Genomic DNA, 16,804 nt, shown 5'->3' with positions numbered 1-16,804 from the left:
GAAGTGAACCATCTTCTAATGCTAATCACACCTGCAAAGTCCCGCTTTCTACGTCAAGAAACATGTTCACAATTTCAGGGATTCAGACGTGGACATCTTTGGAGTTCATTATTCAGCCTACCATAGGTATCACAATGATATTGTGGCTACGTAGAAAAATATAATTAATTCTAAAAGATGTATATTAAATTATTTAGGAGTGAAATGTCATGGTGTCTGTAAAATACTCTTAAATACTTCAGCAAGGAAAAGAAGCAACTGTGACAAAATCTTAATAACTGTTAAGTCTGGGTGATAAGAATATTCATGTTTTAAGTTTATTCATTTGAGTCTTCTCATGTCTAATATTTGAAAACTTTCATAATAAAATTTTAAGCTTAATGAAAAAGATATTCAAATGTCTAGAGCTTAAGAAGCTCACATATTAGCCTGTAACTAAGAAAGTGTGGAAGTTATGGATCAGTTAGTTACCTCAGTAGTTAGTTATTGCAATAGCTCTATTAAAATGGGTACAGTGGTTTGAACCAGGACGATGGCAGTGGATGTGGAGAAGATAGTTGTGGATATATTTAGCAGGTTAAACCCATGATGGTTGGAGATTTTAAGGTAGGTAAGGGTGAAGTATGTATCAGGAAAATATTAAGAGAGGAGTGGGCTCCTAGGAGTAGGTTTGGGCGGCTGTGGGGCCCGTAGGAGAAGTAAAGGCTGGGTAGGCGTAGGCAGCGGCAGGGCCCGCCAGCGATTGGCCCAGCTGCCAAGGGAGGACTGCGTAGATTCAGTCTGGCTAGCCAGCGGGTGGGAATCAACAGCCCAGCGCAGTCCCGCAGGCAGCTGTCTGCCATCTCTTCGACTTAGGTGGGGAACCAGCGCAGCGAGCCCGGGAGGATGCAGCGCCCGCTGTGGCCTGGGAGCTTCCGGGGGCTCTGGCTGTTCGTCTGCTTCCTGCCGCTCAACAGCCGCCTGGGGGGCTGCAGAGACGTTAGTGGTCACGGTCAGGAGGAAACCTGGCGGGGGGTGCGGGCAGGGCCAGAGAGCGGTTCTGAGAGAAGTGGGTCTGGGGACCTCAAGTTTAGGAACTTCGGAGGAAAACAATGTGTTTGGGGAGTAAGAAAAAAAAGTATGCAGAAGGACGCGCAGGCTTGGAGTGGGACTCGGTGTATGGGATCTGGACCTAAGAGAAGCTGACTCAGGGGAAGATTGGGGATTAGGAAGAAGGACGGAAAAACACAGGGGCACAGGGAAGTAAAACTGGCCTGTGCGGCCACAAGAGAAGCAAGACTTGCCGAGGAGCGGAGGAAGAGATTCCTGTGGCTCAGGCAGAGTCAGGAGCCAGGATCTCTGGACAGCAGGAGCAGGGACCGCGGGAATCCGGGCCCAGGGAGAAGACTGGGCCGAGGGATGAGCCAAGGCTTCTTTGTAAGCCCCTGGAGCCTGGTGTTTGCATCCAGTTTCCGGAAAGAATGGGAGGGCTAGACTGGGGCAAAAGAGGATGAGGCAGAAAAGGTCCATCTTCTTCCTCCCCCTTCACTGCGCCATCCGGGTAGACCATCGCTGACTCACATTTGAGCAGCCAGAGACCGACTGCGCAGACTCGAGGATTCCAGCACCCGGAGCTGAATTCAGGCAGACGCCGCAAACTCCTAGGCTGGCGCTGGCTCTCCTCGCCCGATTCTAGGGTTTAGAGGCCGGTGCAGAGGACTCGGGAGAACCTGTAGGAGGAGGCCAGGGGAGTGGGGGTGGGGAGAGGGTAGGACCCGCAAGCTTCTTAGGGATGCCTAGCTCTCTTTACAGCTCAGAGCCTCCTCCATGCCAGGCTTTGGCCACCGCTCAGCACCGCGGACAGCGCCAGGTGCCCCTGTAGGTCTGACTGAGGGTGTCCGGGTCACCACTTTTCCTGCCGGTTCCGGGAACGCAGCCCCAGAGAACGATCTCTCCTTCCAGAAGCTATTTTCCTTCTCAGTATGACGTTTTCCTCCTTCCCAGAGCCAGGGAAATTATAATAGCATCCATTTAATTCCATAATGAATCGCGGTAATTCCACCATCGGAAACAAACAACCCCCCCCCCCCCGAAATAAAAAAAGAAACAAGCAAACAAGAACAGCAACAACAACAACAATAAAACAGGCTCCAACCCTACCCCATCTACTTGGAATGAAAAAAGTGTGTATAGCATTAGGGATTATCTCCGCCCCCCTCACCTTCTCTTATGCCCAGTTGGGCAAATTTTAGCTTTCAGGACAAGGATTTAGATGCTCAAAACCTATGCATACCAATACTTTCCTCCTCTAAAGATTTCAGGACTCCTCTCCAATCCTTATGCGTGTGCTCACGTGTGCTCACACACTCAGTTCTGTCCAACTCTTTGCGACTTCATGGATTATAGCCCACCAGGCTCCTCTGTCCATGGAATTATGCAGGCAAGAATACTGGAGTGGGTTGCCATTTCCTCTTCCAGGGGGTCTTCCTGACCCAGGGATGCAACAATTCTTTACCACTGAGCCATCCTCCAGTCCCTTTCGATCCCCTCCAGGCTTTAAAGCCTTCCCTGAATGCAGTTCCCCTGCTTTCCTTGTCCTACCAGTTCACCTGATTATCCCTTCTATGTTTGTGGCTTTCTGAGTGTCTGCTTACCTCCCCCTCCATGGACTGCTCTTTGCCTGTAAACTCGGCTCTTATTTGGTACCAAAAGTGAATGAAGTGCAGAGGTTAACAAACAGGGAAGGTTGTGATGGGTGGAGGGAAAAATAAAAAGAAGGAGGACCTGAAAGGAGGAGGGAGTCAGGTGAAGAGGACAGGGACCATTGAACCTGAATCACGGGGGTGATAATGGAAGGAAGCTGCTTTTCTTCAACTGGAATTTGGAAGGCTTCTGTCAAGCCCCTTTCTCACACCACTTTTTTGCCTTCAGATGGTCAGAGCTAAGTAGGAGTGGGGCAGCTCTGGCCCCTCCCAAGATTTACCACCCCAGTCTTCAAGCACTTGCAAGTTTTACTCCAGCAGATGATGCCGCATGGTGAGTAAGAGCTAGAGAAGAAAGGCTGAGGCTTGTCATATACGGAGGTATAGTGAGGGGCTTTTGATCGGAGAACCGGCTTTCTTTCCCTGATGTCTCTACTTGACTCTCTGTCATGTTCACTTCATGGAGAATGGGGAGAGACCAGAATGGGAATGGACCTGGAAGGGCAGGCTGTTTGCCCTCAAAGACCCTGGAAGGGCCCAACAGAGGTTTCTAGAAGAAGCGCCTGGAAGAGGACAGCATCTAACTCCTTGCGACTAGCCCCAACCCCAAGCACTAGCAGATTTTTTCCAGAATCAGGAATCTTTAAGTTCTCAGCCAGCAAAACACACACACGCACACACTTGAACCTCTGAGTAGGAAGCACAACAAATTGTATGACAAATAGAAAAGAGGAAGGAAGGGAGTGGGGAGTCCTTTGAAGACAGATGGTTGACACTTTCTTAGAGGAGAGTTTCATGAATGAGGGAAGAGTCAGATAGGAAATCTGGCCAGAATTCATATTACTACTACCACTACTGATGTCTAGCATGTGTATAATGCCTCAGCACATTCTCAAAGTGCATCCTCAGACCAGTAGTATGAGCATCACCAGGAAACTTGTTCAAAATGCTAATTCATGACCTTCACCCCAGACCTCCTGAATCAGGAACTCTAGGACAGAAGAACAGCAATCTGTGTTTTAACAAGCCTTGCAGAAGATTCCAATGTACCCTGAAGTTTGGGAATCACTCAGTGACTTAGAGTTTTCACAGTACTCTTCACATCCATAATCTCATTCAATCCTCACGATAGTATCAAGTGAGTCAGCGAGAAGAGTACAGTCCTAATCCTAGCAGAATATTTATTACATGCCAGGCACTGTGCTAAGCAACTTTTATGTGACATCTCATTTAATTCTTTCCACAAATTGTGATCCTTTGTCTTACTTTGAGGGAAAGGGGGAGTGTTTACTTTGATCCCTGGAGTGGGCCAGTCAGAGCATCCCAGGTGTTAATTCACCACATCCTTTCACCCTGCAGGTTTGTTCTGGAAGGATGATATGACCCAGGATGTGATGACCCAGAAGATGGGTCACACCAGCAAACTCCATCCTGAGGATCCATGTGTGAGGAGTGGGCCAGCAGCCTTCCCCACCAAAACCACGGGGGTGAGGTGTGTGAAGCTTATGGTCAGCCCATGCTGTCCAGTGGAGAGATGGAGCAGGGAGGGAATGGGTGTTCACACTGCAGGAAAGAGCTGCCAGGAGTACTCTGTGAATGATTCAGAGATCCTGTCTGGGATCATCAGGAGAAAATTCCATGAGCCATTAGTGACACCTGCAAAGGCAGAGGAGAGGGGTTCTAGCAAGCCTAGGTCCCATTTGTCATCCTCATCTCTTCTAGGGGCAAGCAAGAGGAGAAACTTCGACTCCTGTTCCCCAAGGTGAGACTCATGTGTCTTCTTAAGACTTCCAAAGCCCTGACTTTGAGTCCTATCTCTTTCTCTCTGGGGCCCTGACACCCTTTTCTGCCTCCTTCTTGGCTCCTGGCTTCCCTCCCCAGATCCCAGTGGTCAAGGTGAGCAAAGATCAATGCTTTACCTCCAAAGTGATTTCAAAGGCTCTGAAACGTGAGGTGGCCAACCCAGTCAAGGTGAGGGGCTCTCACTTTTCCAGGGGAGGGTAGAATTGCCCAGGACATGTTTAAAGGAGGGAGACAAGTGCAAAGGAGAGAATGGGTATTGGGCTGTGAACAGAGAAGCTGAAGAAAAGATCTCTCCCAACTGAAGAGTACCCCCACTTTCCTGCCTTTCTCAGACTACTTGTGAGCAGCCATGTAAGAAACTGGGGGCATGATGCAGGTTCCAGGCATCTCTAAGGATGTGATGATCTATACAATCATGCATCGTCATTGAGTCTACAGTAGACATGGGAAACTGCAGAGTTTTCAATATTGAGTAAAAGGTCCTCCTTTTCTTCACACACTCCCTGTTATACAGGAAGTGATAGCAAAGCTTCTTTGGATGAACAGGAGAGAGAGTCTAGAAGCCTTCAGCAATTCCTGACTTTGCTCTACTTTGTACTCTGGGCAAGTCACCTGGGCAAGGCTCTGGGTTACCTCCTTAGCAGACTTGAACTCTTCAGAATCCAGGTTGAAAACACCTGTCTAGCCCTCCCATCTATCTTTACGTTTGAGACTTTGGGGCCTAGGCTGGCCCAGTGGCTTACTCAGGGCTGCATAGGAGGTTATTGGCAGACCCAAGACTGGACCCAGGTCTCCTGATTCTTAATCCTTTCCATTGCACAGCTCTTATCCTTCCTTCTGCTCAGACACTGCAGTGGGCGTGGGTCTGCCCTAGACATCAGACTTCTCCACGTTGACAAAAGTCTCTTTTTTTTTTTTTTTTTTTTGGACTAAGACCTAAATTACAAGAAGGTGGTAACCAACAGAAGATATGAAGGAAGGGCCTCCCAGGAGGAGAACAAACAATGAAAATGTCTGGAGACAAGGATACCATGGCATGTCTGATGGGAAAGTCAGTGGTAGAAGATTAGGTTAGAGAAATAGGTCCAGGGTTGAACACACAGTGGCTCATAGATCTTGGTGAAAGTTTGGATTTGATTCCAAGTGTAGTGGCAAGTTGACTGGGAGATTCTGAGGGAGGGGATATTATAATGTGGTATGATATTAAGAAGCCACTCCAGTGAAATCGGGGATGGATTATAAGCAGAGTGACAGTGAACACTGAGAGGCCTGTAAGGAGCTGATCAACCTGGTCTAGGGGAGACGAGGATGCTGGCTATGGAGCTGGCTCTCCAGAGGCAGTCTGCACCTCTGGGGGCTTTTAGCCCCTCATGTTCTCCTAGGAAACCACTTCCCACTCATAGGATGGCAGCTGGGCTTCCAAAGCCTGGATTGGTTGCTGGGTCCACACAGCCAGAGCTGAGTGAAAGATCCACCTTGAAGAACAAGTTGTTGGAGAGCTTTTGTGAAAGCAAATAAGACACTGCCATTCTTCTCTAGCCCAAGCCCAAGGGAAAATCATGGGACAAGAGCTCTGTGAATTCTGTGTGGGAGTAAAGGTGACAGGCCCTCAATCAATGGGCTGAGTCACTGCGGGCTGACTCAAATCAGGCTGTTATAGAGGCATCTGGAGGAGGAGTAGGTGAGAGAGGGGCCACCTCCCCACGTACTGATTCTGATCCTTTGTTTCTGGTTTCAGGGCTTCTTTGAGTCACCCCCCACTGTGGGCCACAACCGTGTCACCGACTGAGACCGCATGTGAAGCCTCTTTGCCCCAGTGCCCTCCCCATTGCCCTTCAGAGGGGCAGTTCCAGGATGATCAAAACCTGGATCAATAAAGTGACTTTAATGCGAACCCTCTGTGACTTTCCTTGAGGCAGGATGGGTCAGGTTTGGATGTGAGAGAGGTGGGACCAGAACAGTGACTGGGGTGAGGAGAGCACAGCTCCCCAGTGCTGCTGGACAGTGCTTCTGTCTTGTTCTCCTTCCAGTGACCATTCCTTAAGTGAGGATAGTAAGGGTGGGACCACAGCTGGAATGGCAGCCTTCTTTACACATATCCAGCCAGGCTGTGTGGTCCAGTTGCCCATCCTTCCATGTCATTGGAAAAGACCCTGATGCTGGGAAAGATTGAAGGCAGGAGGAGAAGGGGATGACAGAGGTTGAGACGTTTGGATGGCATCACCAACATGGACGGGCCTGGACTCTGCTCTTTTATGAGGGTCTCTGCCTCCAGTATTATAACCCCTGCCAGGGCTGCCCCACTCTTCATGCTCTAAAAAAATCAACACACTGGTGCTACAATCAAAGTGTACACACGTTAAATGATATTTTGCTGACTCTTTCCAGTTTGCTCCTGGTAGCTTGTTATTGTTCAGTTGCTCAGTCATGTCTGACTCTTTTCAACCCTGTGGGCTGCAGCACCCCAGTCTTCCCTGTCCATCACCAACTCCCAGAGCTTGCTCAAACTCATGTCTATCAAGTTGGTGATGCCATCCAACCATCTCAACCTCTGTCAGCTCCTTCTCCTCCTGCCTTCAATCTTTCCCAGCATCAGGGTCTTTTACAACGAGTCAGCTCTTTACATCAGGTGGCCAAAATATTAGAGCTTTAGCATCAGTCCTTCCGATGAATATTCACAACTGATTTCCTTTAGGATTGATTAGTTTGATCTCCTTGCAGTCCAAGGGACTCTCAAGAGTCTTCTCCAACACCACAGTTCAAAAGTATCAGTTCTTCAGTGCTCAGCTTTCTTTATGGTCCAACTTTCACATACATACATGACTACTGGAAAAACCATAGCTTTGACTAGATGGACCTTTGTCTGCAAAGTAATGGTAGCTTAAAAATCTTACAGGGGAGTGGGTGATCTGATCATTCATAGTCAGCCCAGTCAAACACCAGAATGTCCTATTTGCAAAGCTTTATACTTTCAAGGTACTCTCAAACTCATTTGACGTTCCCAGATGTAAGCACGTGGGCAGATAACAAGATTTTGTTTCTCTGAAGAACTGGGATTTGGCCACACATCTCATCCAATTAAGCAACCCAGAGAAGTTAAGTGACTAGTTCTTAATGGCACAGAGTCATGGTCATGCTGCTATTTTTTCCCTCTCCACCTCTATTTGGTGTGTTCAAGAAATGTTTCTAAACCCAACACTAGACCAGTCACATTCATTTGTACCTAATTCTCATTAAACTGGGCAACTCCTGCCACTCACCCATATATCCGTCTTACTCATTCCCTTTTTCTTTCTAAGAAGGAAAATGGGGAGAAAAAGATGGGTATTATTTTTTTAAAGGAAGGTAAGTTTAGTTCCTGTTTCAGAGGAGCAGGTTATATGATTTGGATGATATAATTTGATAGAAAATGGGAAGCCATTGAAGGTCTGTTGAGCAAGGGACTGACACCATGCAAGCTGAGCTTAAGAAGAACAATCTCACATTTCTGTGTAAGGATGGACTAGAGACTGGGAAAAGGGTGGAAACATACCAGAAAGACTGCTGAAATAGTGTGGCATGCCACACAAGGACCTGAACTTGAGTCAAAGAGGTCATGTCAGAAAGATACTTTGAAGGATAGATTAATAAGCCTTGACAACTCATATGGGTTGAATCCTGTCCCCCCTAAAATTCATATGCTGAAGTCTTAATCTCCCGTACCTCAAAACATGACATTATTTGGAAATAAGAATGTTGTAGATGTAAGTAATTTAAAATGAGATCATTAGGGTGGACCCTAGTCCAGTATGATTAGCTTCCTTATAAAAAGAGGAAATCAGAGACAGACATGCATAGAGGGGAGATGACATGAAGAGATACAGGGAGAAGATGGCCACCAGTTAGCCAAAGAGAGGGGCCCTGCATAGATCCTTATGGGCCAAGAAGGAACCAAATCTTGTAACATGTTGAGTCTGGACTTCTAGCCTCCAGAACTGTGAGACAATAAATTTCTATCGTTTAAGTCCCCAGTTTGTGGTACTTTGTTTCACCAGCCATAAGAAACTAATTCAAATAACTTTTGTTTTTGTTAGAGATGTTCTCAGTGAATAATAGACATCTGGGTGGTTGGTCAGGGAAGAAAAATTGATGTTCTCTTAAAGCTTAAAGCTAAAAGCCTACTCAAGGACATCAAAAAGGCGATTCTCTCCTAAGTCATTACTTATCACCTGCATGCCTGATTATTTTCATCAACATATAAGTATACTACAATATCTCCTTTGTTCAGTTCAGTTTAGTTGCTCAGTGGTGTCCAACTCTTTGCAACCCCATGGACTGCAGCACACCAGGCTTCCCAGTCCTTCACAAACTCCTAGAGCTTGCTCAAACTCATGTCCATCGATTTGGTGATGCCACCCAATTATCTCATCCTCTGTCATCCCCTTCTCCTCCTGCCTTCAACGTTTCCCAGCATCAGGGTCTTTTCTAATAAATCGATTCTTCACATCAGGTGGCCAAAATATTAGAGCTTTAGCATCAGTCCTTCCGATGAATATTCACAACTGATTTCCTTTAGGATTGATTAGTTTGATCTCCTTGCAGTCCAAGGGACTCTCAAGAGTCTTCTCCAACTCCACAGTTCAAAAGGGTCGGTTCTTCAGTGCTCAGCTTTCTTTATAGTCCAACTCTCACATCCATACATGACTACTGGAAAAACCATAACTTTGACTAGAGGGACTTTTGTTGGCAAAATAATGTCTCTGCTTTTGTGTGTGTGTGTGTGTGTGTGTGTGTCTGCTTTTTAATATGCTGTCTAGATTGGTCATAGCTTCCAAGGAGCAAGTGTCTTTTAATTTCATGGCTGCAGTCACTATCTGCAGTGATTTTGGAGCCCAAGAAGATAAAGTCTGTCACTGTTTCCTTGTATCCCCATCTATTTGCCATGAAGTGATGAGACCAGATGCTGTGATCTTAGTTTTTTGAATGTTGAGATTTAAGCCAGCTTTTATAGTCTTCTTTCACTTTTATCAAGAGGCTCTTTAGTTCCTCTTCACTTTCTGCCATAAGGATGGTGTCATCTGCATATCTGAGGTTACTGATATTTTCCCCACAATCTTGATTCCAGCTTGTGCTTCATCCAGTCTGGCATTTTGCATGATGTACTTTGCATATAAGTTAAATAAGCAAGCTGACAATATACAACCTTGATGAACTCCTTTCCCAGTTTGGAACCAGTCCATTGTTCCATGTCTGATTCTAACTGTTGCTTCTTGACCTGCATACAGATTTATCAGGAGGCAGGTAAGGTGGTCTGGTATTCCTATCTCTTTAAGAATATTCCATAGTTTGTTGTGATCCACACAGTCAAAGACTTTAGCATAGTCAGTGAAGCAGAAGTACATATTTTTCTGGAATTCTCTTGCTTTTTTTATGATCCAACAGATGTTGGCAATATCTCCTAAATTTAATTTTTTCCCCTCATTTCTGCTTCTTCTGGTAATAGTTCACTAGGTAATTCACACTATCCGACCTGCTGACAATTTGTCTTAATCTGGTTCCTCCTCAAATCAAAGCCTGAAGTAAGGGCTTACCTGGGGATCATGTAAATTAGGATTAGATTTCAAGATAAAGACTGAGAGAATGCTAAGGTTGAAATGTGGGGACTCTCTTAGGCATCAAGCACAGTGCACCTCAGAACTGTCCTCTGAGATAGAGAAAAGGAGAGTATCCTATAGGCCCAACCTCCATTAGATCAAACGATGCACTGTAAGATGCTAAACTCCTCATACATTCAAGTTTTTCTTGCATGAGAATGTCTAAGCAGATTCCCATGGACACTTAAAGCTATGGTAACAGAGAGGACCCAGGCCAAAAACAAAAGATCTGCACTGTTTTTGCCAGTGGATTAAGTGGTATCAGCTTACATCTGTATGTAGGTGGTGACTGCAGTGATGGCTAGAGTTAAAAGGTAACCCAGGAGGATGCAAAATGGAGCAATAAATGGTGTCTGATATACCTTAAAAGTTGGCTGGAAAAATATCCAAAATCTTCTTAAAAGCATTAAGAAACTAGCAAGAGACTGAAAAGTGATAAACTCAGGTCAAGATCCAGGGAAGGAACAGAATCCAGAGGTGGTAAACCCAATGTTCACAGTTGCTTTGGCCTGGGGAAATTCTACATTTTAAGAAGCAGACAAAAAGCTGATTTAGATAGCCCGTGGAGCTAGAGAAGCAGGTATTAGTGTCCAAGCCCTTGAAAGGAAGAACTGCTCTCTGTTTTGATCTGGGACCAAGAAGCAAACTTTAGGAATAAGGAGAAAATGAAGTCAATCGACACTTACTCAGACTGCTGCATGTATTAAGATTAAGGTTATACCAGATCAGTAGTGCTTTTAGGCACCTGTAGAAGTAAATTAAAATCCTCTAAGACTTTAAATTATTTCTACAAATAATTTTTCAAATACCATATCAGCACGATAGATAGGGCTTCCCTGGTGGCTCAGTGCTAAAGAATCCACCTCCAATGCAAGAGATCTGAGTTCATCCCTGGGTTGGGAAGATCCCCTGGAGGAGGGCATGACAACGCACTCCAGCGTTCTTACCTGGAAAATCCCAAGGACAGAGGAACCTGGAGGGATACAATCCATGGGGTCGCAAAGAGTTGGACACATGAAGTGACTTAGCATGGCCCAACACAACAGATAACAGAAACAGACGCACCGCGATCCAATGATTCCAAAGCAAAGCAACTGTGCTTTACCAACTTTAAGCATATAAATGCCAAATTGTAATTTTTGACAAGGATCTGGAAATCACAGAAAATAAGATTGGAAGTTTTTTTTTTTAAGAATCAAACATGTCAAAATACATGAGGCAAAAACTGATAGAACTGAAAGGAGAAATAGAAAAATTAACTTTTATAATTGAAGACCTCAATACTCCTCTGTCAGAAATTGATAGATCAAGCAAGCAGAAGATCAGTAAGGATATAGATGACCTGAACAGAACAGTTATTTGATTTGATCTTATCAAGATTTTGGCAAAGGAAATGGCAATCCACTCCAGTATTCTTGCCTGGGAAATTCCATGTCCATGGGGTCAAAAAGAGTTGGACATCGCTGAGTGACTGTCACTTTCACTCTAACATTTAGAATATACCATCCAACAGCAGCAGAATACGCATTTTTCTCAAGCTCATGTGGACTGTTCATCAATACAGACCACCATAAAACACACCTTAACAAATTTACAAGCCTAGAAATCATAAGATACATTCTTCAACCACAATGGACTTAAACTAGAAATCAGTAACAGGAAGATAGCTAGAAAATACCCCCAAATCTGGAAAACACCTTTCTAGGCAATCCATGGGCCAAAGAAGAAATCTCAAGAAAAATTTTAAAATATTTTGAAATAAACAAAAAGGAAAATGTAATTTATCACAATTTGTGGCATGAAGTGAAAGCAGTACTTAGAAGGAAATTTATAGCATTGCATGCATACATTAGAAAATAAGAATGATCTAAAATCGATAAATCAAGTTCACACTTTAAGAAACCAGGGAAAGAAGAGCAATTGAAGTTTAAAGCAAGCAGAAGAAAACACATAACAGAAATGAGAGCAGAAATCAAAAAAATTGAAAACAAGAAAATAATAAACAGAAATCAATAAAACTCAAAATTGGTTCTTTGAAAAGAAAGAGAATCAAATAAAAATTCTAAAACTTAAAAATGTGAGAACACAAATTTTAAATTAATTGAATAGATAAAATAACAGATTAGAGACAGCTGAAACAGAACTGGTGTACTAGAAGATAGGTCACAAGAAACCTGGTCCTTCCCTCCAAAAAATACAAAGAGGCAAAGGGTGGAAAATGCAGAAAGAAAGAGTAAGAAACCAAGAGGATTCAGTGAAGAGGTCCACTGTTCATTTACTTGAAATCCCAGAAAGAGAAGAGAGTGAATAGGACATAAGCAATATTTTAAAAGATTATGGCTGAAAAATTTCCAGAACTATTAAAAGATATCAGTCCACTGATTGAAGATTGCCAACAAATCTCAAGCAAACTATTTAAAAAACTAAAACTAAAGCAAAAAATATGATGAAACTGCAGGAAAGCAAAGGAAAAGGAAAAAAAAAAATTAAAGCAGCTATGAATTTGGTGGAGAGGATTACTTTCAAAAGAGCAATATTTAGTCTGATAATTGACTCTAAGACAGCAGTAATAAAAGCCAGAAGACAGAGAAATAATATCTTCAGTGTGTTGAAAGAAAATAACAGTCATCCTAGAATTCTATAACTAGCAAAATTATCCTTCAAAAGGAAAGAGTTCCACTTCTGTCTGGGTTGCAGGAAACTCGAAAGATAAAGACTCTCATTCTAACAAGAAGATAGCTGGTTTAACCACAGATTCTTTTTTTTTTTTTTTTTTGAGCACATCACAGGAAATGTTTGGTGTACACAATAAGACTTCTAGGGTGCTGGAAATGTTCAGTTTCTTGACCTGGATACATGGGTGTTCATTTCATAATGATTTATTGAGCTGTTCCTTTTTGCTTTATGCATTTTTCTGTTTTTTATGTTTCACAATTTACAAAGTTTTTTAAAAGGTAATAAATGGAGTGAAGTGATAAAGATGGCAGGGGCAATTGTGGATGGTGTAGAGAAGACTCTCCTGAGTATATTTTATTATGTGAGTTTGATCTTTAAACAATGCAAATATTTTACATATTCAAAAAATAAAAGTATATAAAAATAAAAAGCAAATCCTAATACTGAAAACAAACAAACCAAATTATATATCAGATTGGTAAAAAAAAAGACTAAACAAATAAAAGAATTATTTCAAATGACTTTAGAACACAGTATTTTGATGGCATAACCCTGGGGCTATAAGGACAAAATAAACTACCCAAAGTCTTAGGTATATTCACTGTTTTATTAAGAGAATAATATTTATATTATTTGCAAATTATTGTGTGCATATTGTAGGATCAAACATAAATGATTGTGTTAGTGTTATTAGAAACCAAATTTTTCAGTATAATAAAGAGATACAGGTATAAAACTAAGAGTTCAGTAAAAATAACAGCTAAATTTTAACTGGAAATATTAGTGTGTGTGAGGTGTGTGTGTATGTGTGAGTGTATCTTTATATCCTAAGTCTATGCAATGAAAGGGCCTAGAAGCAACATCAATCATCTCAGTAGTCATTATGACACCTAGGACCCAGATTGTGGTCCCTAAAACCAGTTTTTACTAAAAGCTACCGAGTCTCTGGAGGAATGGCTGCTTCCATGTCTAGGGCAAGGAATAAAAAAGACTTAACACATCTTGGAATAATACAAAGCAAGGAAAGAAGCTTTAAGTGATTAATGGGATGTTTCAAAAGGAAACAAAAGCCAGTTTAAAAAGGCTTTCACTTACTTACTTCAGGACAATTTTTATATTACTGTGATTACTGATACACATTCAATATATAAAAATCCATATTTCCATACTAATGTTCAACAAGAAAAGTGATAACAAATGTGTTTAGAAACTTATTTGCCACCCTTGACAGTAACTGTCATACCAACTCATTACTCTGCAATTGAATAGTTAAAGAGAAGAAACTACCTTCTGAATTCTTCTTTATGAAATAAGGTCAGCTAAAGGAAATAAGATCAGTTAAAAGAATGATAGAAAATCACCATTTTAGTCAAGGATCATCAATGAATGGCAAAACCATTAGGTGGAAAGTCGATGGGGGACTAGATATTCTCACAGTGCCAAAATATCTTTCGATGGATTGCATCCATACTGGTCACAAGAGGAAAATGTAACTTTACCATAGAGAGAGATCTGGCTGTTTCTACCTTAAATCAGTGATCAGTTTTAGCATCACTAATAGTGAGACAACCAGACACTATGCACTTCCTGAAATAATGCAACTGGAATCATGTAGAACCACCTGTGAATTTTTTGTTTAAAAATATTTTTACCTGATCCAATCAAGGCTTAACTCCTATTTTTCAGGAAATACAAGGGATGCACAGTATATATACAGGGGAAATACAGGGAAACATATCATGAGGAAACAGTCAGACAAATCCAGAAGGTGAGGAGTTAGAAAACCTGACCTGATCTCTTCCACAAGAAACTGTCAAAAATGGGGGGAAGGGGGTGGCCAGGAAAGCACTGTTTATGCTAATTTAAAGAGAATTAAGAAATATAACCAAATGCAATGGTGGTCTTTGATTGACTGCTATTTTGAACAAAACAGCGGAAAAGAGGGCATTTTTGGAAACAGTTTGAGACATTTGAATATGAACTGAGTATGAAATGCTATTCAGAAATTATTGTCAATTTTGTTAGGTCATAATAGTAATTTGGTGGTATAGGAAAATATCCTTATTTCTTGGAGATGCATGTTGAAACCTTTAGAAGGGAACTTGGGCTTCCCTGGTAGCTCAGCTGGTAAAGAATTCACCTGCAATGCAGGAGACTCCAGTTTGATTCCTGGGTTAGGAAGATCCTCTAGAAGAAAGATTGGCTACCCACTCCAGTATTGTTGGGCTTCCCTGGTGGCTCAGGTGGTAAAGAATCTGCATGCAAAGTGGGAGACCTGGGTTCAGCCCCTGGGTCAGGAAGATCCCCTGGAGGAGGGCATGAAAACCCACTCCAGTATTTTTGCCTGGAGAATCCCACGGTAAGAAGAGCCTGGCAGGCTACAGTCAATGAGGTCACAAAGAGTCCAACACAACTGCTAGGTGATGAGTATATGAGTATTTTCTATGCACCACTATCTTTTTTATCTTTTTATTTTATTTTATTTTATTTTATTTTTTGTATTTTGGAAAAGTTTTACTGAAAAGCAAGAGAGTAAAGTGATCAATTTTGAACTTTAGAAAGCACACTCCCAAGCTTATTGGGTGGCAAGAATGGAAGCAAAAGTCTTGTTAGATGATTACTGCAATAGTCATGAAAGAGCACAATTGTTGGGGTAGGACCGTGAGCATGGAGAGAAGTGGGCTGTTAGGAGATATATTTTCAGGCAGAAACCACAAGGTTTTGATAGACCAGTCATGGAAGGGGGTGAAAGAAAGGTGAGTTGAGGCTAACAAAAAAAGCCAGTATCTATCCAGTGTTTGGTACAATGACTGTTCTAAGTGAGCCACATGAGTGTAATTCTCTCAGTCTTTACAGCCACCTGGTACTACTGGCACCTTCATTTCACAGATCAGGAAACTTGGGAGTAGAGAGGTTAAACATCTTGCCCAAACTTATACCCATAGTAGGTGGCATTTCTAAACTGGAGTCCAAGCACATATGTGTAACCATTCCTGCTCTTAAGGATGACAGTCAGTCAGTCAATTCAGTCACTCAGTCGTATCCCACTCTTTGCGACCCCATGGACTGCAGCACGCCAGGCTTCCCTGTCCATCACCAACTCCCGGAGCATACTCAAACTCATGTCCATCACGTCGGTGATGCCATCCAACCATCTCATCCTCTGTTATCCCCTTCTCCTCCTACCTTCAATCTTTCCCAGCATCAGGGTCTTTTCTGGTGAGTCAGTTCTTCTAATCAGGTGGCCAAAGTACTGGAGTTTCAGCTTCAGCATCAGTCCTTCCAATGAATATTAAGGACTGATTTCCTTTAGGATGGACTGGTTGGATCTCCTTGCAGTCCAAGGGACTCTCAAGAATCTTATCCAACACCACAGTTGAAAAGCATCAATTCTTCGGTGCTCAGCTTTCTTTATAGTTCAACTCTCACATCCATACATGACTACTGGAAAAACCATGGCTTTGACTAGACGGACCTTTGTTGGTCAAGTAATGTCTCTGCCTTTTAATATGCTGTCTAGGTTGGTCATAGCTTTTCTTCCAAGGAGCAAGTGTCTTTTAATTTCATGGCTGCAGTCACCACCATCTGCAGTGATTTTGGAGCCCCCCAAAATAAAGTCTCTTACTGTTTCCATTTCCCCCCATCCATTTGCCATGAAGTCATGGGAGAGGAACTATTCATTGAGATGCGAAAGAGGACACATTCTGTTCATTTTTATGCTCCACATCTTAAGGTTTATACTACCCGACTCACTCATCCTTCCTGGCCCCCACCCAACGGGAACCCATCTCGCCAACCCTGAGACTGGGTGATAGAGGCGGTGGCCCTTGGGGAGAAGAATATGTCAAGTTGAGGCCAAGTAAGAATTCTAGAGAGGAACCTACTGATGGGTGTAGGAGGGCTGGGGTGAGTAGGAGCCCCACGAAGACTGAGCTTTTACGCCACGAATGACGCAAATCGACGCCAGAGCCGGGGGTGGGGATGTCGTCACCAGCCGCCTGGGGTTGGCAG

General features: G+C 43.1%; 1 protein-coding gene across 1 annotated transcript; it reads left to right on the top strand.

Annotated features, from left to right (window-relative positions):
* The first annotated feature begins 770 nt into the window (after positions 1-770).
* RESP18 (regulated endocrine specific protein 18) lies at positions 771-6,378 on the top strand. Its single transcript, XM_020904709.2, is given in 6 exon segments — positions 771-991; positions 2,911-3,015; positions 4,041-4,173; positions 4,404-4,443; positions 4,563-4,652; positions 6,223-6,378. Coding segments are annotated over 6 exon segments (525 nt in total). The 5' UTR covers positions 771-885; the 3' UTR covers positions 6,274-6,378.
* Positions 6,379-16,804: the final 10,426 nt, after the last annotated feature.

The sequence above is a fragment of the Odocoileus virginianus genome, chromosome 30, assembly GCF_023699985.2.
Source record: "Odocoileus virginianus isolate 20LAN1187 ecotype Illinois chromosome 30, Ovbor_1.2, whole genome shotgun sequence".
Taxonomy (NCBI): domain Eukaryota; kingdom Metazoa; phylum Chordata; class Mammalia; order Artiodactyla; family Cervidae; genus Odocoileus; species Odocoileus virginianus.
Note: the sequence above shows the minus strand (reverse complement) of the source record. Positions and strands in the feature narration are given on the sequence as shown.